Source organism: Sus scrofa, chromosome 12 (genome assembly GCF_000003025.6).
Source record: "Sus scrofa isolate TJ Tabasco breed Duroc chromosome 12, Sscrofa11.1, whole genome shotgun sequence".
NCBI lineage: Eukaryota > Metazoa > Chordata > Mammalia > Artiodactyla > Suidae > Sus > Sus scrofa.
This window is the reverse complement of record NC_010454.4, coordinates 631745-651878: the sequence shown is the minus strand read 5'-3', so window position 1 is coordinate 651878 and position 20134 is coordinate 631745. Positions and strand designations below refer to the sequence as shown.

Below are 20134 nucleotides of genomic sequence, written 5' to 3'. Positions count from 1 at the left end.
GTTCAGGATTGTGGCTCGCCCGCTCTCGGTACCCTCATTGGTCGAGCGGAGCTGCGGGGGTGGGGTCGCTCCGGACCACGACAACAAAGGGCGGCGGGTGGTGAGCGGCGGTGACCGCGTCTCCCGGTGCTCCCTTCAGGCCGCGCGCCCGGACCTGCCCGCCCGGCTCCAGATGAAGTGTGAGCACTGCACGCGGAAGGTGAGCTCGGAGGCACTCGGGCGGGGCCGGGCGGGGTGGAGGAGCCTGCGCTCGCGGGCCTTCGGGGGCGTCGGGAGCCCGGCAACTCTGAGCGCCTCTGCCCCGCGTTGTCGCTGACGGAACCTCGGGGCCCGGCTTGCGGCTCGTGCTCTCCGCGCTGGAGGTGGCTCTGGGCGAGGCTGCCGGCGCGTCCGGTCCCAGCTGCCCAAGGCGCCGTGACGTCGGGGCGCGCGTCTGGCCTTTCAAAGTGCCTTCGAAGCCAACCCCCCTCCCCCGGAAAACCAGCCAACCTCAGCTACCTCCCAGGGCACGCGAGGCGAGCACTATCCTTGGTCTGAATGATCTGCACGGCGATTAAGTGCTTAGGGGCGTCATGCTTCTCCCAACCTTCCGTGCTTATAGTAACAAGAAGGGCGCAGAAGCGCAGGAAGGAAACCCGGGGCTGGGCCTCCTCCACCTGGGTAGCCATGGCAACGGTGCCAGCCGTCCACACGTGTTTCTAGGCTATGGTAACATAAAATAACTACGGTGCCCGGCGCGGGTTGTGTTTGTATTTTCTAAGTTGGATCGTACTCCTTCTTCAGTTGGACTTTATTTCACTTAGGGTTGCACGAGAGATACCTTTTCAGAGCATTACCTGCAATCGTAATTAGTTGTATTCTGAGTATACACGTGTCCACCTAGTTGGGCCCTGATTACCTTGTCAGGAGAGGCCACTTCTAGTTTCTAGTCACTGCAAATGGTGCAGATATAGGGGTGTGTGGGAGTGTGTCTGCGTGTCCACAAGTATCAGTGCTCTCCTTTCTGTAGAAAAGATTTCTAGGCGTGAGATTAATTCATCAGCAGGTATGTACTTTTTTGTACGTTCGTTTTTTTAATTAAGAGAATCAATCTAATGTTCCTTCGTCTTTTCAAGGAATGTAGTAAAAAAACAAAAACCGATGACCAAGAGAATGCATCAGTCGAGGTACCAAGTCCGGCCCCGGAGAGTGGAGAGGAGGCAAGTGAATTTTTCAGTTTTGTATCCACCTGGAGTGAACATCTAGTGCTGTTTTTCTCCTTTGGGGGGCGCCTCATGTCACTGTTTACGTTGTTTTTCTAAGAAAGAAGCAAGAAATAAAGGGGCTTAGAAAATTAGAAAGCCCCAGCCAGGGTCCAAATGTGCAGGTGGAGGGCCCTGGTCTTCAAGGTGAGAGCGCCGACGAGCCCGTCTCCTTAGAAGACCCGGCATTAGGGACAAAGAAAAGGCCTCTCAGTAGGAACAGCGCTGTGATATTTAAATCTCCAAGTTTTATTTTCTTTTTGGGCTGTCCCTCAGCAGATGGTGTCCCTGGGCCAGGGATCAGATGTGAGCCACCGTTGCAGCAATGCTGGCTCCTTTAACCCACTGTACCTGGTAGGGGATTGAACCTGCGTTCTGGCGCGGCAGAGACGCCGCCAATCCTGTTGCATCACAGCAGGAGCTCCTATAATTTTTTTTTTTTTAATGTAAAGTTTCATTCTGTATAATGGGGTTTTAGTTAGGTAATTTATAAAACAACTCAAATTTCATGATTCTGGAAGTTTCTTTTTCTAATAGATTTTTCTGTTGGTTCTCGAGTTTTTAGTCCTCCTTAGCTGGTGGTGATGGTTTACTTTTACTGGGTTCCTACCCTGCGCGAGGCACTAGTGAAAGTGCCTTATACCTGTGAACTCACTCTGTGCTCAGAACGAGCGTCTCAGGTACGCCCTGCTGTTGCCTCCATTTCTCAGAGAGGAGGATGCGGTGCAGGGAGGCTGAGGTTCCGTCTTCCCGTAGGAAGAACTGGTCCCGGTTTCAGGAATGCAGACCTGGCCACGCAGGGGAAGCAAGCAGCAGGTTCCTCTTTAGTTCAGTGCTCCCGATACACCTGGTTCTCGGGAGCCAGCACTGCCCTGGTGCCCATGGGGCTTCGTGGGCAGCAGTGGTGGGACAGGCACCCAGGGCATGGAGGCAGGGAGCCCGGACGCCCGCAGCCCCAGAGCAGCCGGCCAGGGCCTCCCTGCCTGCCCTCCAGCTGCACCACCTCCGGCAGACATCTAACCCTGGAGCCCCAGTTTCCTTATCAGTGACAGGGGGAGTGGGGCTACTCCTCTCCCCCGGCTGTGGCAGCAGGAGATAAAGTGAGTGCTCCGCCTGAGTGGGCGCCCCGCCAGCCCCGAGGCTGTTGAGCCTGGGGGGATGAGCGCCCCCCGGGGGCGGTGAGAACTGAGGGAGGGGGCGAGGGATGGGAAGCAAGCTCACCAGGCGCCCGGAGGGTATGGATGGGAGCGGTCTGGGGAGGGGTCGGGGGCCCTGAGGCTCTCGGGTGAGGAGACAGACAGGTCAGATGTGTGTTTTAGGGCGGGTGGCAGAGGCAGCTGGCTCTAGCTGGCCAGAGCAGGGGAAGGACAGGAGGACCCGGGGGCAGAGAGTGGTGGGGCGGTGGCAGAAGCAGGAAGGAGGGGGCTGCCCAGCGAGCCAAGTGCAGTCTGAGCTGGGTGGACGCTGAGTTTTGCAGGCTGGAGTCTGGAGCCTGTGAGGGAGAGGGCTCGTGGGGGCCTGATGGAGAGACGGGGGTGCGGGACGGACGCTGCCCTGAAGAGAGGTGCTGAGGGGGCAGGATCGAGACGAGGGAAGCCCTGCTGTCCCAGACACCCCTGCAGGGGCAGTGGAGGCAGAACTCTCCGTGCAGCTCAGCAGTATCTATGAGGCCCCAGCTGTATGCCAGACCCCGTGCTCCTGGGAGCTCGTGAAAAGGGCCAACGCTTGGAGCCCGGACAGATGTCTGGAATGAGCCTCTACAGAGTAACAGGGTCCCGGAATGAGGGCTGCCCGGGGACGCTGGGGCACATGGGGGGAGTGGGGAGGGGATGGCGCCCACTCCTGTTCGCAGGAGCTGTGGAGAGGAGGCCACCCCTGCTCTGAGCCATCTCTCACCAAATCATGCTTGAGTGAAAAGCAGGTAGACAGCTACCAGAAGCTCTTACTAATCTGTTGAAATGGCTCTAGTAGGTCTCAGAATGTGTATTCGTCCACCAAGTGTTTGTGAAGCGCCTTCTGTATACAGGGCCTCGTGGAGACGTCAGGAAAGAAACGGGACAAGACTGTGTTTCAGCGGCGAGAGGCGGGCAGCGCGTCGGTGCCGGGAGGGGCTGTGAGGGTCCAGGGGCAAGCCAGGCTCTTGGGGAGCGCTGCTCTCAGGGAGACCCAGAGCAGGGGGCCTTGTGCCAGAGCTGAGCTCCGGCGGGGGGGTGGGGCGGGGCATGGCACGGCTTGTGCTCTAGTGCCCTCTGCCCAGGCAGAGCTGCCAGGAGAAGAGGAAGCAGCGAGGGTTGGCATCTTGGCGTCCAGTGGAGCAGAGTCACTTTGGCTGTGGTGTGGGTTTGAGCATCACTGCCCCGACTTGACTGGCCTGAGGACCCTGATGTCCCCTGGGTCTGAGCCTTGCGGAGGCCAGGCTGCGGGCTTCCGTGGAGGCTTGCTGGGGCGGGGGTAGGGGAGCAGGCCAGGGCTGTAGCCCCCGTGCCACAGGGAGCCACAGGGAGGGGCATGGGGCCAGAGAAGTGCTGAAGCAGAGGGAGAGAGGAAGAGAGGGGGGGAGAGGGAGGGAGGGGGAGGGGGGGGGGGGGGGGGGGGGGGAGGGAGGGAGGGAGGGAGGGAGAGGGAGGGAGGGAGAGAGGGAGGGGGAGAGAGGAGGGAGGGGAGGGAGAGAGAGGGGAGGGGAGGGAGGGAGAGAGGAGGGAGAGGGAGACGGAGAGGGAGGGAGAGAGGGAGGGGAGGGAGAGAGAGGGAGGGAGAGGGAGGGGGGAGGGGAGGGAGGAGGAGGGAGGGAGAGGAGGAGGGGAGGGAGAGGGAGGGAGAGGGAGGGAGAGGAGGGGGGGGGGGGGAGAGGGAGGGAGAGGGAGGGAGGGAGGGAGAGAGAGGGAGGGAGCTTGTCTGAGGCAGCGGCCCGCTCCCCCGCGGGACCGTCTTGGCGACAGCACTGGCTCCAGGCCGGCCCCGCCGTCTCGGGGTGTCCTGCCAGTCTGCTGTGCTGTGAGGCTGTTACTTTCCCTAAAGGAGAGCGTCCGAAAAAGGGTTTGTGGAAGAATCAGGCCGGAACATCATCTTTCTTTCGTAGAAGGGAGAATTCCATAAATTGGCTGACGCCAAGATATTTCTGAGCGACTGCCTGGCATGTGACAGCTGTGTGTCTGCAGAGGAAGGAGTCCAGGTCGCCCAGCAGAACGCCAAGGACTTCCTCCGCGTCCTGAACCTTAACAAGGTACAGCAGCGCGGGAGGCGGCGCGGGAGGCGGCGCGGGAGGCAGGCAGAGGCCAAGGTGAGGCACGGAGCCTCTGCTGGGGCTCAGGGTACATCCTTGGCCCTGTCCCTGTGTCCCCTGCCTTCGGTGGCCCTCAGAGCTGCTCCCCAGAGGAACCACACCCCACGCAGACTCGCCCCCTCCCTGACTTGGCAGCAGCTGTGGCCGGCACCACCATCCAGGCTCCCTTGGCCTGGGGTGCCTGCTCCATGCTCCGGGCGTTCCGAGCTCCCAGGCTGCATTCGGGCTCTGCACGCAGTGCCGGGGGCTCTGCGCGTGGTGCCGGGGGTGGGGGGCCCTGCCCACTTGGCGGTGCGGGTGCGGGGGTAACAGTGCTGGTAAAAGTCGCGCCGCTGCAGGCTCGTCTCCGATGTTCGTGGAAGTGCTGGTGAAGGTGCATCATTAGGTAGGTGTTTGCAGAAATGTTCACTGCTGGCAGACAGCCATACCAGTCAGCGTTTGGTTGTAGAAAACGGGGTCCCAACTCAAACCAGCATGAGGAGGACATGCTTAGTTATTCCATGAAGCCGAGCGCTAAGAAGCGGGGGCCGTTTGGGTTTGGCTGCGTCGGTCACACAGAGCCGTCATCAGGAAGAAGCACCTTCTACGTCTCTGCCGCCTGTGGCTCTGGGCTCAGGCTGATCCCCCGTCCCCACCCCCATCACACATCCCTCCCTCAGAGGAGGTGACGTCTGAGTGGGACTGAAGTGACAAGGGCTCGAGAGCGCGCTTCTGGTGGCCTGGGCAGGTGTCAGGCCGGCAAGAAGTCTGGCTCCTGACGCGGGGGCAGGACCGCCTCTGCCCCTCCTCCCTGTCCTTCCTCGTTCCTGTTCCAGTTTGTATGAGGCTGCGGTGGGTCGCAAGCGACAGGCACCCTCCTGGCTGGCTGGGGCGTCATAGGAGCCTGTGGGGGAGCCTCAGGGTGGCGTGTGCTGGGTTGGCACCTGGAAACTTCTCGGGTGCAGGTGGGGTCCTGTCGGGAGGGCATGGGCAGCCCGAGCTGCGAGGCAGGGGTGTGGGGACGGGACCAGACCAGTCCACGGTCCTGGTCGCTGCTTTTTGGATTTGCGGGCGGCATCCGACCTGAACAGCCCCTTGTCTCCTTTCACGTCCAGGTCGGGGGTCGGGGATCCCAATGCTGACTTTCTCCTAAAAAAACAAAAACAAAAACGCTTTATTTTATTTTATTGGCTACACTTGAGGCACGTGCACGTTCCTGGGCCAGGGATTGAACTCGTGCCACTGCAGTGACAACACTGGGCATTTAACCAAACTCTGAGCCACATGGGAACTGCAGACTGCTGAGTTGGTGATGCCCCAGCCGTTGGCTCACGCTGCTCCCTGGGTTACATGCTGCATGTCTGTGGTGAGTCAGCGTGCTTCTCAACTCAGTCTGTTCTAGGGATTCCTTGAGCTGCCAGTGTCTGCTTCTGGTGTCAGGGTGTGGATAGCTTGGTGTCACGCTCGTTTGTGTGATATTTATTAGAATCATTCATAGAAGAGAATTACCTACTTCTTAAAATTTGCTAAAATTGGTCACTAAGGAGTTCCCGTCGTGGCGCAGTGGTTAACGAATCCGACTAGGAACCATGAGGTTGCGGGTTCAGTCCCTGCCCTTGCTCAGTGGGTTGATGATCCGGCGTTGCCGTGGGCTGTGGTGTAGGTCGCAGACGTGGCTCGGATCCCGCGTTGCTGTGGCTCTGGCGTAGGCTGGCGGCTACAGCTCCGATTCGACCCCTGGCCTGGGAACCTCCATATGCTGCAGGAGCGGCCCAAGAAATAGCAAAAAGACAAAAAATAAAAAATAAAAATTGGTCACTAAGTGTCTTAGCTCAAGGTCTCTTGGGGACAGACCGCAGGGCCCCATTTCAATGTAGTTTCATTGTTATGGGTCATTTCAGTTATTTTGTTTGTTGGTTGGTCTTTTTAGGGCCACACCAGCGGCATATGGAGGGTCCCAGGCTAGGGGTCGAATCGGAGCTGTAGCCGCCGGCCTACACCGCAGCCACAGCCGCACCATATCTGAGCCATGTCTGTGACCTGCACCACAGCTCACGGCAACACCAGATCCTTCACCCACTGAGCAAAGCCAGGGATTGAACCTGCAACCTCATGGACACGATCAGATTCACGTCCTCTGAGCCACAACAGGAACTCGTCATTTCAGTTATTTATGGGCCAATATTGTACAGAACTTTTACTTTTCACTAAAATTTATCAATTTTCTCCCGATGTTTGCCCTTACATATGATACTGATATAAAGCCTATTTACCATATAGTATTCTTCTTAAAATGGAGAAAATCTCTTGGGATGTCTTTTTCTTTTCTGTCTTTTTAGGGCCGCACCTGTGGCACATGGAGGTTCCCAGGCTAGGGGTCCACCTGGAGCTATAGCTGCCGGCCTACAGCCGGCACAGCCAGAGCCCCTCGGGATCCGAGCCGTGTCTGCGACCTGCAGCACAGCTCACGGCAACGCTGGATCCTTCACCCACTGAGCAAGGCCAGGGGTCGACCCCGCAACCTCGTGGCTCCCGGTTGGAGTCGTTTCGGCTGCGCCACGACGGAGCTGCAGGGTGTCTTCTTTTTAAAGTGCAGTGGGTGTGCGGTGTTGGGCTGATTTCTGCCGTGCTCGTTTTTTGTCTCTAGCCGCCTTCTCCTCTCTCCTGGACTGTACGTGTCGGCTCTTGTGGCTTCTCTGCGTCCTCCGTGGGACACCTGCTGCCCTCTGCTGTCCGAGTGGCGCCTCCTGGGTGCTCGTCGCGTCCACGGTGCTCTTTTCTCTTTCTCTAGAAGTGTGATGCCTCCGAGCACAGGGTGCTGGCAGTGTCGGTGTGTCCTCAGTCCCTGCCTTATTTTGCTGCGAAGTTCAGCCTCAGTGTGACGGATGCATCCAGAAGACTCTGTGGCTTCCTCAAAAGTCTCGGTGAGGTGTCCTTTGATAGCATCTACAGCAGATCCATTTGATACAATTTGAATGTATAACTTGAGTTTGCAACTGCCCTTTGAATCTGGAGAGTTCCGCTTTCGAGGGCACAGCGTAGGTGAGGACTTCCCGGGGAGTCGTGTGGACCGTAAGGGGACTCCGCCCCGGAGGCGGGAGCGTGTTGTCTTACAGCGGGGCTGGCCCACCAGGAGCAGCCCCTGACCGTCTTAGGGCACGCGGCTGGCGCACCGGGACCCACACTGCCCAGCAGCGTCGGGTCGCCCTGCTCGCGGGGGCTGCAGAGGGTGCTCCTCGCTGGAGAACCTTGTTGGCAGGGTTGGCATCTGGTTTCCCAGGAGGTTCTCAGGAGCAGCGCAGGGGGCGCTGCGTCCTGGTGTGAAGGAAAGGTCATTGTTTCACGCGGACTCACGGGGGAGCGCACTCCCGGGTCCCGCCTTGGAGCGGGAAGAGCACCTGCCACGCAGACTGGCCGTCCTGAGACCAGCCCGCCCACCTAGCTGTGGCCTCCTGCTTTCACCTTGAAGGGCCGCCGACTGCAGCCCTGTGGGTGACGCCCTGGCGGGCTCAGAGAGGCCCTTGAGGAGTATGTGGTATCCTTTACGTAAGGTAAGGGTATTGGAGTTCCCACTGCAGTGCAGTGGGGTAAGGGTCCTCCCTGCAGTGACTCGGGTTCGATCCCTGGCCCTGGAACGGCCACATGCCGCAGGCGCAGCCAGCCAAGAGAATTCGAAAATAAGGGTACAGCTAGAAGAGTTGAGTGTGTGTGCTTAGCTGTCTGCAGCTCTTACCAGAGCGCCGTCAGTACCGCTCAGTCTCCAGGCCTGTCTGTCTCTTAGAGACCCCAACATGTCCTTGAATGTTAGCGTTACCACTCTCTTTTTAAAATACCATGATTTGGAAAAAATAAATCGTGATTCGCTTTTAAGGTTTAGACCGGCCGCAGGTATTTAAGAGATTTGCCTGGTTTACTTTATCATAACTACGGAACTTTTAGGCTTATTTTCCAGTGTTATGAAAACTTATAGCACATGGATGGACTTTGGAAGGTGTTACGCCAAGTGAAATAAGTCAGAGAAAGACAAATACTGGATGATGTCACTTGCATGTGGAATCTAAAAAAATACAGCAAGCTAATGAGCATAACAAAAACGGAGACGACTCCGATGAGCGAACAAGCTAGTGGTGACCAGTGGGGACGGGGAGTAGCAGGTGGGGTTAGGGAAGAAGGGTGCAAACTCTCACGTATAAAATAAGCTTCGAGAGTAGACGGCGCACCGTGGACACACAGGCGATGTTTTATATCAACTGTCAGTGGAGCACAATCTTCAAAACTGTGCATCCCCAGGGGAGTTCCCACTGGGGCACCGTGGAAACAATCCGACTAGACACCATAGGTGGTGGGTTCGGCCCCTGGCCTCGCTCGGTGGGTTAAGGATCCGTGAGCTGTGGTGTGGGTGGCAGATGCGGCTCGGATCTGGCGTGGCTGGGGCTGGGGTCCAATTCGACCCCTAGCCTGGGAACCTCCATGTGCCATGGGTGCAGCCCTAAAAAGCAAAAAAGAAAAAGAAAATTGCGAATCCTTGTGTGGTACATCTGTAACTTATACGATGCTGTCTATCAGCTACACTTCGATTTAAGACAATGTTTTAAGATAACTAATTACACATCAGCATAAAAAGTAAGGCCATCGTAAAGGTACGCTCAGCCATTCAGCATCGCGTCAAAGATCCAAGACTCTCAGGGCTGCAGGTTGAGGCTCCGCAAAAACAAACCCACTAGGATCCATGAGGACGCAGGTTCCATCTGGCCCCGCACAGTGGGTTAAGGACCCGTGAGCTGTGGCGTAGGCCGGCGGCTGCAGCTCTGATTAGACCCCGAGCTTGGGACCCTCCGTATGCCGCAGGTGTGGCCCTAAAAAGCCAGAAAGGTAAACTGAGTACAATTTTAAAAAAGACCGTCAGAGACTGAAAATTAACGTCCCTAGTGAACGAGCAGAGAATGCTGCTGCTTCCTTACAGTTTCATTCATTCAAGCCCGGACTCCGCGGGGCGCGTCCGCAGACGGCGGTAGAGAGAGAAGGACGAAGCAGGAGAGAGCGCTTTTGTGCTTCCTGGGGAGAGCGACTCACCTGCTGTTGGAAGGAGTGCAGCCCTGTGCTGGGCAGCTGGCGGCGCCTGTGGGGGCTGCCCGGGCACGTGGTCTCTGGGCGGCAGGCCCAAGAGGCAACCCCCATTCCGTGACATGCAGCCCAACGCCTCTCCTCCTGCAGGGGTCCACTATGTCTTCGATGCCACGATCGCGGCCGACTTCAGCATCCTGGAGAGCCAGAAGGAGTTCGTGCGCCGGTTCCACCAGCACAGCGAGGAAGAGCCCGCCTTGCCCATGCTGACCTCCGCCTGTCCCGGTGAGCGCAGGGTGGCTGCTGGGCCGAGGGGCCTGAGACGCTCTCTCACGTGGGCTGCGGTTGGGGCCGGGCCTGGGCAGCGGGCGAGGTCAGGGGTCCCTGGGCCTCTGGGAGGAGCTTCATGTCAGGCAACGTGTTTATTGATTCTGGGTGGTTTGCTGGGAAGACCTAGCAGGTAGGTATTAATTCTTATCTTTCTTTATAAAAGTTTTTGAAGTTTGAGACAAACATGTGTATTGAGGAAAGCGAATGTATTTTTCCTTAAAAGCATGACCTGTGATTACAGATAAAACAGCAGATGCCCGTGTACCCTTTGCCAGCTTGAATAGAAGTTACGTGGCCGTTCTCTTCGTGGCTCAGTGAAAATGAACCTGACTAGTATCCATGAGAGCGCGGATTTATTCCCTGGCCTTGCTCAGCGGGCTAAGGATCCGGTGCTGCGAGGATCCGTGGTGTAGGTCGCAAACACGGCTCAGATCTGGTATTGCTGTGGCTGTGGTGTAGGCCAGCAGGTGTAGCTCTGATTCAGCTGCCAGCCGGGAACCTCCGTATGCCACACCTGTAATCCCCCCCTCAAAAAAAGAAATTACATAATAAAAAGTATTTCTTTTTTGCCTTTTTAGGGCCACACCATGGCATGTGGAAGTTCCCAGGCTAGGGGTGGAATTGGAGCTGCCAGCAGCTCCGCAGTTCACAGCAATGCCGGATCCTTAATCTGCTGAGCAAGGCCTGGAATCGAACCTGTGTCCTCATGGGTGCTGATCAGATTCGTTTCCACTGAGCCACGATGGGAACGCCCGTCTCTAGTTTCCTCATGTGGAGTCTGGTGCCTCAGGTGTAAGAGAAGAGCTTTGTCATGGGCTTTTTTAATTCCGGGAAAATAGGAGGTTTGGGGACAAGGAAATGTTTACAAATGATGCCCGAGAGAAGGAAGGACGTGCTGTCCTGTTACTGACGTTTGGCGAAGTTCGCTTCTGAGGGATCGGGTCCGTGAGAGCGAGGGAGCGCGCCTTTCTGAGCCGCGGCGGCCCTGCGATCTCAGGGTTTTGCTCACGTTTCTACTCTCAGGTTTTTCTTTCCGCTTTCCCCGTGGTTCCGAATTTTTCCAACATTTTACACGTCACCCATCCATCTCATTATGATTTTTGAAAAATGGAGTTTTGACATTATGGTTGCTTAGAATTTGGAGATACTTTCTAGGCGCTGATAAAACCGCGGAGAGGAAATTGGCCGTCTGTCCAAGAGGCGCGTGGGTTGATTTGGTGGCTGAGCCGTGCTGTTCAGCAGCCCGCAGGCTGCAGGGAGTGGCCTCTGGTGCTTAGCACTCAGTGCTCGGTCCTCGGCTTCCGGGGAAGCTTGTTTCTGGCATGTGGCTCATTCTCCTGGAAGGGGGAGCTTAGGTGGGTGCTCCCTGCTCTCTGGGCCTGGCAAGCAGTTTCTGTCCTCCGCATTCAGGCTGAACGCAGGCTGCGCTAGGCCGAGGGCTCCACTTGGGCATTGATGCCCTTGTAGCTGTTTGTGTGGCCACTGCCAGGGAGACGTGCACGGCCAAGGCCCTGGGGACTGCCCGGCTCTCCAAGGGCCCCTGCAGAGGCGCCCCTGCCCCTGGGGCCCTCTCTTTGATGCCACACACCACGGGCAATGTGGTTCAGCCCCTCCGAGGAAGAGGCAGCCTAAAATGACACGAGCTTGGCCGAGCCCCCGGGGCAGTGGTCCCAGACTTGGGCATCGTTTGAGGAACTCCTGTGCCATCCTGGCGGACCAGCAGATAGTGCCCTCGTGGGAGGCGCTGTTGAGACAGAGCCTGGGACCGAAGCCCCCACACTGGCAGGAACGAACTGCCGATGAGGGTCGTGAGCAGGTGGCCGATTCCCGTGGAAGCCAGCGAGCCCCCTGCCGCGGAGTGAGCTTGGCGCTGGTGGAGCCCGGGTGGCCTGCCTGCCTCGGGAGCCCTGCAGCGAACCCGCCGCTCCCCTACCCCAGCCCTGTGGGCTCTGAGCTGCTCAGGGTCATACACTTGGGGTTTTGGGGCGTCTCGGTGCTCTTTCTCCTGGAGCTCTTTGTAGTCAAGCTGGTCAGGTGAGGGCTGGCTCAAAACTAACTCTTTCCTATAGTTTGGGGTTGGTTTTGCTTCCGTGTGAGATGAGGGGCATGAAAGCAGCACCAAGATCAGAATGTCTGCCTGGCATGCAGCATCGGGCCATGTGGCCCTGGGCTGGCTCGCTGGGCACGACTTCCACACAGGTTCCCTCCCACCCAGCGGCTTGTCTAGGACAGGGATGTCGGGGTGGGCCCCTTGCTGCCTGCAAACCCACAGCACGCCGCCTCGCCCACGCACCCTCGTGCAGCTCAGCTTCTGGACGCGCTCGCGGGCCTCGGGCCTCAGGAGGACGCGCCCAGGGGGCGCTCATTAGGCCAAAGGGCGGGAATCCTCTCTTCAGCCCAGCAGCGTCTGGAGAGCAGGCGCCTTGTGCCAGGCATTTCTCCGAGCAGGTGACCCTCTGTGCCTTCAGAGGGGGTCACTGAGAAGGGAACAGGCTGATGGGATGTGGCTGCCCTATCTGTGCCCACGCTGCTGTGAGGGGGGGCAGGGGGCGGCAGTGGGGCTGACCAGGTCCCAGGCTGACACTGGTCCCAGGTTCTGATTGGAGGTGGGGCGTCTTGGGAAAGTGCCAGCCTGTCTGACCTTGGGTGCTGGGTGCTCTGGACCCCGCGACCTGGTTCCTCCTTGTCACCCCTGCTTGGTCCTTCCCTCCCACCCCGTCCTGGTGCCTTTAGCACACAGCACCCACTCCCGGCACAGGGCTGGGCCTGCCTGAGACCCAGTCTGCAGGTCCCAGGGAGCTGAGCCCAGGGTGCACATGGGCCTTGACCCTCAACGCCCCATAGCCCATGATGGTTTTTTTTTTTTTTTTTTTTCCAGGGGCGGGGGTGCACCTGCGGCCAGGGGTCGAATTGGAGCTGCAGCTGCCAGCTTGCGCCACAGCCACGGCAACACGGGGTCTGAGCTGCTCTGCGAGCTACACCACAGCTCACGGCAATGCCGGATCCTTACCCATTAAGTGAGGCCAGGGATTGAACCTGTGTCCTCATGGATACTAGTCGGGTTTGTAGCTCTCTGAGCCGCAGTGGGAACTGACCAGTTTTTCTCTTTTCTTTTTTTTTGTCTTTTTGCCTTTTCTAGGGCTGCTCCCATGGCACATGGAGGTTCCCAGGCTAGGGGTCGAATCGGAGCTGTAGTCGCCGGCCTACGCCAGAGCCACAGCAACGCGGGATCCGAGCCGCGTCTGCAACCTACACCACAGCTCACGGCCACGCCGGATCCTTAACCCACTGAGCAAGGGCAGGGATCGAACCCACCACCTCGTGGTTCCTGGTCAGATTCATTAACCTCTGCGCCACGACGGGAACTCCCCCGTTTTTCTTTTTAACGTAACTGTCTGTGCGTGGCTGGGAGCGGGGGCTGCCAGGCTCCAGCAGCGCTTTCCTGGGGGCTTTGCTGGTCCTCAGGGACACTTCCTGAGTGTCCTCAGCCTGCAAGCGGGTGGCGGCTGTGGTTCGAGTTTGTTCAGACCGGGCGGGTGCGTGTGGCTGGGGCTCCCACGCCCTCCCCCCACGATGCGGTGGTGTGACTGCTGGTGTGTGGGGTCAGCGGTGTCACCCGCTGTGCCCAGTGGGAGGAGGGAGTGAGCCATGGATCCCGCATGTGGAGCTGCTCGCCGCGGTGTCCGCTGACCTCCCTCTGACCTGCTTCCACCCCAGATGCTGTGGCAGTGGTGGTGCCCGAGGCCTGGTGGGCGTCAGCGACATGCCTGGGCCGGGTGCCAGGGGTGTCGCTGTATTGCCTGTCATCAGGGCTGTGGGTCCTCATTCTCTTGTCTGAAATCGGTCCTTTTACTGGGCTGATCCCCAGCACTGGAGAGGAGCAGGGGCCTGGCGTGCCAGCCCCGTCTGAGCGGGGGCCCCTGTCCCCACTGCGAGCAGCCGGGCACCGGGCGTGGTGGCCCTGAGCCCTTGCTGCCCCAGACACCGCCTTGAAGCTGAGCCTGCAGGCGAGTTGTGTTCTTCCTGCTTTGGGGGACGCACTGCCCGGCTCTACCCAGGGCGAGGCAGCCGCAAGGAGCGACACGGGCGCCTTCTCTCCTCAGGCTGGGTCCGCTATGCCGAGCGGGTGCTGGGTCACCCGGTCACCCCCCACCTCTGCACCGCCAGATCTCCCCAGCAGATCATGGGCTCCCTGGTGAAAGACTACTTTGCCAGGCGGCAGGTAAGCTGGCCTTGTCCCGAAGGGCAGCCTGCAGGCCAGGCGACCAGCTTCCACGTGGACAGCGGGGGCTGGGTGGGCCCGGGAAGGTTGTGCGGCAGCTGCCGGCTCCTGGTGGGGCCACTGATCCTGCTCGTTTGGGGGCCGGGTTGCTTGGGAGGCATCTGGAAAGTCTGCGGGAAGACGTCCAGCCCAGCAGCGGCCTGTCGTTGCCGTGGCTTTGGGGGAAACAGGCCACAGCTCAGGCCTCGGCCCCAAGGAGGTACGGGCAGTGCAGGGTCTGCTCCTTCTGCACAGGACCTGTCCGCAGACAGGATCTTCCACGTCATCGTGGCCCCTTGCTACGACAGGAAGCTGGAGGCCCTTCAGGAGGACGTGCCCACGGCCTCGCCGGGTTTCCGCGGCACAGACTGTGTGCTGACCTCAGGTGAGGGTGGGGCCTCGGGAGGCACAGCGAGGGGGGCTGCGAGCCCCAGCCAGCATCCCGTGTGTGTCCCCAGTGAGGGCCTGGCAGCCGGGGACAAGGGGACAGTGTGCACATGCCAAGGGCGTTGCGGGTGGTCTCCGGGGGGGCCCTGCCCTTGGGCTGGTGGGGAAAGCCAGCAGCCCCTGGGGGCGGCAGGGGTTCCCTGGGACCTCAAGACCCACTTAGTGTTGCCGTCAGTCAAGAGGTAGATGAAGTCCTTGCTGAAGCTGGGCGGGTGCACTTTAAACGGCCCAAAACAGGTCCCCACGGTGTGGGGCAGGGCGGCCGGCTCGCAGGCGGCGTCGGCGAGCCCTGAGTTCCTGACCAGAAACCCCTACTTGGAAGCCCGTGGAAATCGCCCCCCGACCCCACCCCGGCGCAGGACGCCGTGGCAGTGATGGGGTGAGCGGGCGCAGGGAGCCCCAGCCTCGGCCCCCGCTCGCGGGGGCGGGGGACGGGTTTTCCCGAAGTCCGCACTCGGGCCGCTGGTCTCTGAACACAGTGGGTTTCTGCTCTGCCCCCCACCGCGTGCCCCCAGGCTCACGGCTCTCAGGCCCTCCTGCAGGGGGAGGTAGGAAAGGGGTCCTGACGGGCTTGGTCTCCGCGTAGCCAGCCGACACCCTGCCCACAGCAGGCTGGCGCCCACGCAGGGTCTCTGCTCGGGAGGCAAACTTGCGGAGAGACCGTTCGCAACTCCTCCTCGGGGCAGGAGGGGAGCGGGTCCTCCCTGACCTTTCCTTGGTCTGCACCTACTGCCCGTGAGAGGCGTCCAAGATGACCTTGACCTGGGGTGTCCTGAGGCGAGGAGGTGACGTCGGAACAGCGGCTGGGGAGCGGGGGCTGCGCGCGCCCCGTCACGGCCTCTCGCGCCTCTTCTTCGTCTGCAGGTGAAATCGCTCAGATGATGGAGCAGAGTGACCTCTCGGTGAGAGATGCTGCCCTGGACACCCTGTAAGTGGCTTTGCGGGGAGGGGCAGCTCGGGGGCCTCCTCAGCCAGGTGCGTGCCCCAGGGCCTCCCTCCTTTTCACGGAGGTGTGGGCGGGGGGCGGCCCCACCACGACCCTCTGCTCGGATCGAGTGTGGGCAGCTCTGTGGCTGGACGCCATTCATCAGGTGCGGGAGCCCACGCTTCCCGTGGTCTGACCTGGACATCAGCACCTGCCGTGGTCTTGACACGCTCCTGACCTCACACCTGGACCTGCGGGGGAGGGACACAGAGCAGCAGGCTGAGTCTCTGCCATTGGTAGTGACCCCCCCCCCCCACCGATGAGTGGACTCCTGCCTCAAACCCGGCCCCAGGGCACACAGACCAGGGGCTCGCATGGCACGTGGCCCTAGTGTGGGGGCGGGCCGAGGGCGACGGCATCTCAGCAGCAGGTGGCCAGAGCCTCGCTTGGGTCCAGGCCGCCTCAGAGCCCTGGTCGTGGCCGGTCACAAGCAGCGCTCTCTCAAGTGGCCCCCTGATGGCCATTCCTGCCCTGTTCAGGTCAAGAGCTCTGAGGGTCGAGCCTTGATGCCTGGGCATCCGGTGGTGGCAGGAGCACCCGCCCTGAACGCTTGTAAAGGTTTTCATGACCTTGGGCCGTGACACTCGGGGATCCGGCTTTAACTCCGGCCATCGCTTTTTCCCACCTGCCGAGGTTTGGAGACGTGAGGGAAGAGGTGAGACGCCACGACGGAGCCAGCTCCGACGGGTGCCTGGCGCACATCTTCAGACACGCCGCCAAGGAGCTATTCGACGAGGACGTGGGGGAGCTCACCTACCGGGCCCTGAGGTGCGTGGGGCTGGGGCGGCCTCCGCCCGCCTGGCTGTGTGGGCCGCCCTGGCCGTTGGGTATAGACACCACCCCCAAGCCCGCTGCGGTCCTGTGGGTGGACTTTGCGCCAGTTGGGTGGAAAGGCCTTTTTGGTGTCACTCACAGACTTTTTAAGTTTCTGCTGGTGTCCCGACTTAGATCGGCGGTGGTGCTCAAGGCAGGGGTCGCGGTCTGTTGTCTTGCTCCCACAGGAACAGAGACTTTCAGGAGGTGACCCTCGAGAAGAGCGGGAAGGTTCTCCTGCGCTTTGCTGCCGCCTACGGCTTCCGAAACATCCAGAACGTGGTCCTGAAGCTGAAGAGGGGCAGGTTCCCGTACCACTTTGTGGAGGTCCTCGCCTGCGCAGGGGGTGAGCACGGGCCCGGCTGAGCGGGGCCCCTCCGAGCCCCAGGCCACCCCAGCCTCACTCAGCTCCAGCGGCTTTGCCGCAGTGTGGACGCTGCCCCGGGGGTTGTGGCGCTGTGGTCCACGCCTTCCCTCACAGTGGAAGGAGCGGGCGGGAGGTGTCACCCGGGAAGTCCTCTTGGGGACATGGCACCAGGTGAGGGCCAGCTCAAGTGGCAGCTGGCGTCAGGAGCGCTGAGGCTGCCAGGCGGCCGGGTTCTGTCTCTGAGTGACAGCAGGAGGGGAGGGACCTGCGTGAGAGGCAGGGACCCGCAGGAGGACGTGCCTGTGGAGTCGGGGAGGAGGGGAGCCCGTGTCCCTGCGGTCCACCCGCCCTCCGTGGTGACAGAGGCGAGGGCACTGGGGACACTGTGCCATCCTCTGGGGGCTTGGAGCTCCCCCTCCAGGGGCCGGCAGGGGGCGAGCAGGTGAGCTGGGGTCCATGTGGGGTGGGGGCGGGGCTGGGGTCTGAGTCCGAGCAGAAAGCAGGCACCTGGGGAGTCGGCCGGGAGGGCCGGATGGCAGGTGAGCACCGCTGCGGCAGGCTTCGCGGAGGGAGGTTTGGAGATCTGCGGTCTTGCCGGCGTCTCGGGGTTCAAGAGTCAGCGGCACCCACGCGAGCAAGCCTGTTCTTTCTCAGGCGCGGGGTATGGGGCCAGGCCCCCAGGCGTGGACCCGCACACTAAGGCATCACGTGGACGCCAGTGGCTTAGCTGTCGGCCAGTGATTTTTGTGCTTTCCTGGGTTTGATGAATGTCAAGCAAAACTGGAAACTGGGACTTAGACACACAGCCACCCAGTTCTCACAGGTCGGCAAGTTGTGTCTGTTTTAGGAAGAACATTTCATGGGCAAACGTGAGAAGGAGAGAGTAGCTGGAGTTCCCGCTGTGGCACAGTGGTTTAAGGAGCCCACCTGGGAGGCCACACCCCACGGTCTGAGAAAAGAACAGGCTTGCTGCATGTTGGTGCTACTTAAACGCAAACATGTAGACGCAGGTGCATCTTGGACCTGACCCCCACCCGGGAACTTCCACATGTGTGGGGCAGCCAAAAAAAAAGGAGCAGGAGGTCGCAGGCCGGGGAGCCTGTGGCTGGGGCTCGGGGCCCGGGCTCCAGCTGCAGGTTCTGGCCACGGGATGTGGCCGTGGCGCCGTGGCCTCGAGACAGAGGGAGGCGAAGAGCAGGCCGGCCACCCGTGTTTTTCAGGGTGCCTCAACGGCAGGGGCCAGGCCCAGACGGAGGACGGGCGGGCGGACAGGGCCCTGCTGCAGAGGATGAGAGGCGTCCACGCCGCCGGCCCCGGGCGGACCCCAGAGACCAGCGCCCACGTGCAGGACCTGTACCGGGAGTGGCTGGACGGCGCCGACGCCCCCCGGGCCCGGGGAACCCTGCACACGGCGCACCAGGGCCCCGGGCGCCCCGCCGACGGCCGAGACATCAAGTGGTGACGGCGGCGGGGAGGCTCGGAGGATGGATGGGCCCCGCGCGTGGGTACCGGAGACCCGTGACGGAAACAGCGTGGCTTTTCTGCGGCTCCTTCGCGTTGTCAGAGTTCTCTGCTGCCCGCGTTTGTCGGCAGCTCCCCCCTCAGTTCCGTGTGGTGCTACCTTCGTGCCGTGTGTGTGGTTGCAGTGTTTTAACGTGAGAGGAGGGCTGCCCGGTGTCGGTCTCCTTTCGACTGAAAATCCCAAAGAACAAGACCGGAGACAGAGCTCTGTCTTTTATGCTTAAAAACCCAAAAAGGGTCTGCGAAGAGCGAAGACCTCGGAAGCTGTGATTCCCGCGCGGCGGATGTGGGAATGACGGGCCGCAGGGGTCCGGCCGCCGTTTGCCCAGGGGGCCCCCCTTCCTACCCACGCGCTTTGCTCCTGAAGGTGTTCTTGCCCGACGTGAGTAAACTGTGTCCTCTTGGAACCGCAGCTCGGGTACAGCTCTGCATCTCCGGCCTCTCTCGAGGAGCGCTGGGGCGCAGCGGGCCGCGCGGCTCACTGCTGCGGAGGTCAGGGTGCGGCGGGCGGCTGCCTCCTGGCACCAGACCCTCTCGCTGTGGGGTCCCTCGGGCTCTGGCGGCTTGGGCCCCGAGTCATGCTTTCCCGTTCAGCATTGAACTTGCCTCGAGGCAGAGGGAGGCCTGAGGACGGTGCTGGGTGTTGGCTGGAAGGTTGCAGGGGCAGGCGCCCCGCTCAGGCCAGGCTGTGGCGGGGGATCAGCCCCTCCATCCCGCGGGGTGGGACCGGGCCGGTGACGGCCCTTCTGACTCTGAACTTGAGGGAGGCAGCTTCCTGAGGGTCCTGCACCCCGCGGGCAGGCTCACCCGGTGGCCTTGGTGAAGCCTCCCCCCCTCCCCGGACTCCCCGACCTGCAAGCACTGCTCCTGTGGGAGGACGCGTGCCCCCAGGAAAGCAGCTGGAGCGCAGTTGCACCGGAAACAAAGGGCCGGCCGGCTCTGGGGACCGTGGACCCTGGAGCTCCGCGGCTGGCCAGCCGTGAAACCAGAGAAGCCTCGGCACAGACGTGGAGTGGCTTTTGTGAGCCTGAGTGGACCCCTCACTGCAGTAAAGCTCCAGCTGCGAGCTCCTTCCTGCTGTTCCTGGGTGTGGTGGTACTGCTGTGCCTCGCTGGGTGACAACTGGATACACTGTGTGAAAATGTGTCACTTTTGCTTCCATCCTACCTGCCTCTGGGTCTCTATCCGCTACAGTAACTGATGATGGAATAAACACTTGAGTGTCTGAGCCTGGAGCCTGCGCCCGCCCCCGCTCGTGCCCCCGCCCGCTCGTGCCCTTGTCAGCAGCCTGGAGCCCTCCCAGAGACACCCGGAGCCGGGTGGGGCTGCTCTTCTGGCTTCAAAAGCCGCCTCTTCCAGCCGCAGGGAGACCCCCGCAGCCAGGGCTGAGGGGCAGCTCCCCTTGGGTTACGGCGGGAGAGGAAAGCGGGACGAGGGTGCACGTGAGGCCGGCAAGGGGCAGCGTGCGGGCGTCCCAGCTTGAGGCGGGGACGGGAGACCAGATGCCCGGCAGCAGCAGCGCCTCCCAGGTGCTGCTGTCTCAGGGTGGCTGGCACCCCCAGGGACCGAGGACGCGTCCTGCAGGCATGTGTTGGCCACAGCGGTGAACAGCTCTGTTCTCCAGCAGCCTCGCTCGGGACCTTGTCGGACGGAGCCCAGGTCTCTCGGTCTGTTCCCGCCGGACCTGGGAGCTTGGGTCAGTTCTGGAGTGTAGCGCTGGGCTTCCTCCTCCACTTGGATGGCAGAGGGTGGGAGTTCAGCCACTGCCCACAGCCGTTTGATGTCTCAGCCACTTAGCGTGGGCTCCCTCCCCTTGGGCCCAACTGTGGCATGGCATCGGCCT

At 60.9% G+C, this 20134-nt stretch overlaps 1 protein-coding gene across 3 annotated transcripts; it reads left to right on the top strand.

Annotated features, from left to right (window-relative positions):
* Positions 55-19526, top strand: NARF (nuclear prelamin A recognition factor). Of its 3 annotated transcripts, none has more exons than XM_005656876.3 (11): positions 55-199; positions 1116-1199; positions 4321-4464; positions 7295-7427; positions 9718-9852; positions 14001-14119; positions 14414-14543; positions 15470-15533; positions 16224-16358; positions 16592-16749; positions 17991-19526. In XM_005656876.3, exons 1-11 carry the CDS (start codon positions 173-175, stop codon positions 18230-18232), a joined length of 1371 nt encoding a protein of 456 aa, XP_005656933.1. In that variant the 5' UTR covers positions 55-172; the 3' UTR covers positions 18233-19526. The 3 variants fall into 3 exon arrangements, with proteins under 3 accessions (XP_005656933.1, XP_020921997.1, XP_005656934.1); XM_021066338.1 differs by having other exon boundaries at positions 4321-4521; XM_005656877.3 differs by lacking the exons at positions 55-199; positions 1116-1199; positions 4321-4464 and adding an exon at positions 4481-5869.

Bases quoted from the DNA above. Each gene is read 5' to 3' on its own strand.
- NARF (XM_021066338.1), top strand. From the start codon at position 173: ATGAAGTGTGAGCACTGCACGCGGAAG. The intron at 9,853-14,000 runs GTGAGCGCAGGG...TTCTCTCCTCAG, and splicing joins GCTGACCTCCGCCTGTCCCG to GCTGGGTCCGCTATGCCGAG. The intron at 16,359-16,591 runs GTGCGTGGGGCT...TTGCTCCCACAG, and splicing joins CTCACCTACCGGGCCCTGAG to GAACAGAGACTTTCAGGAGG.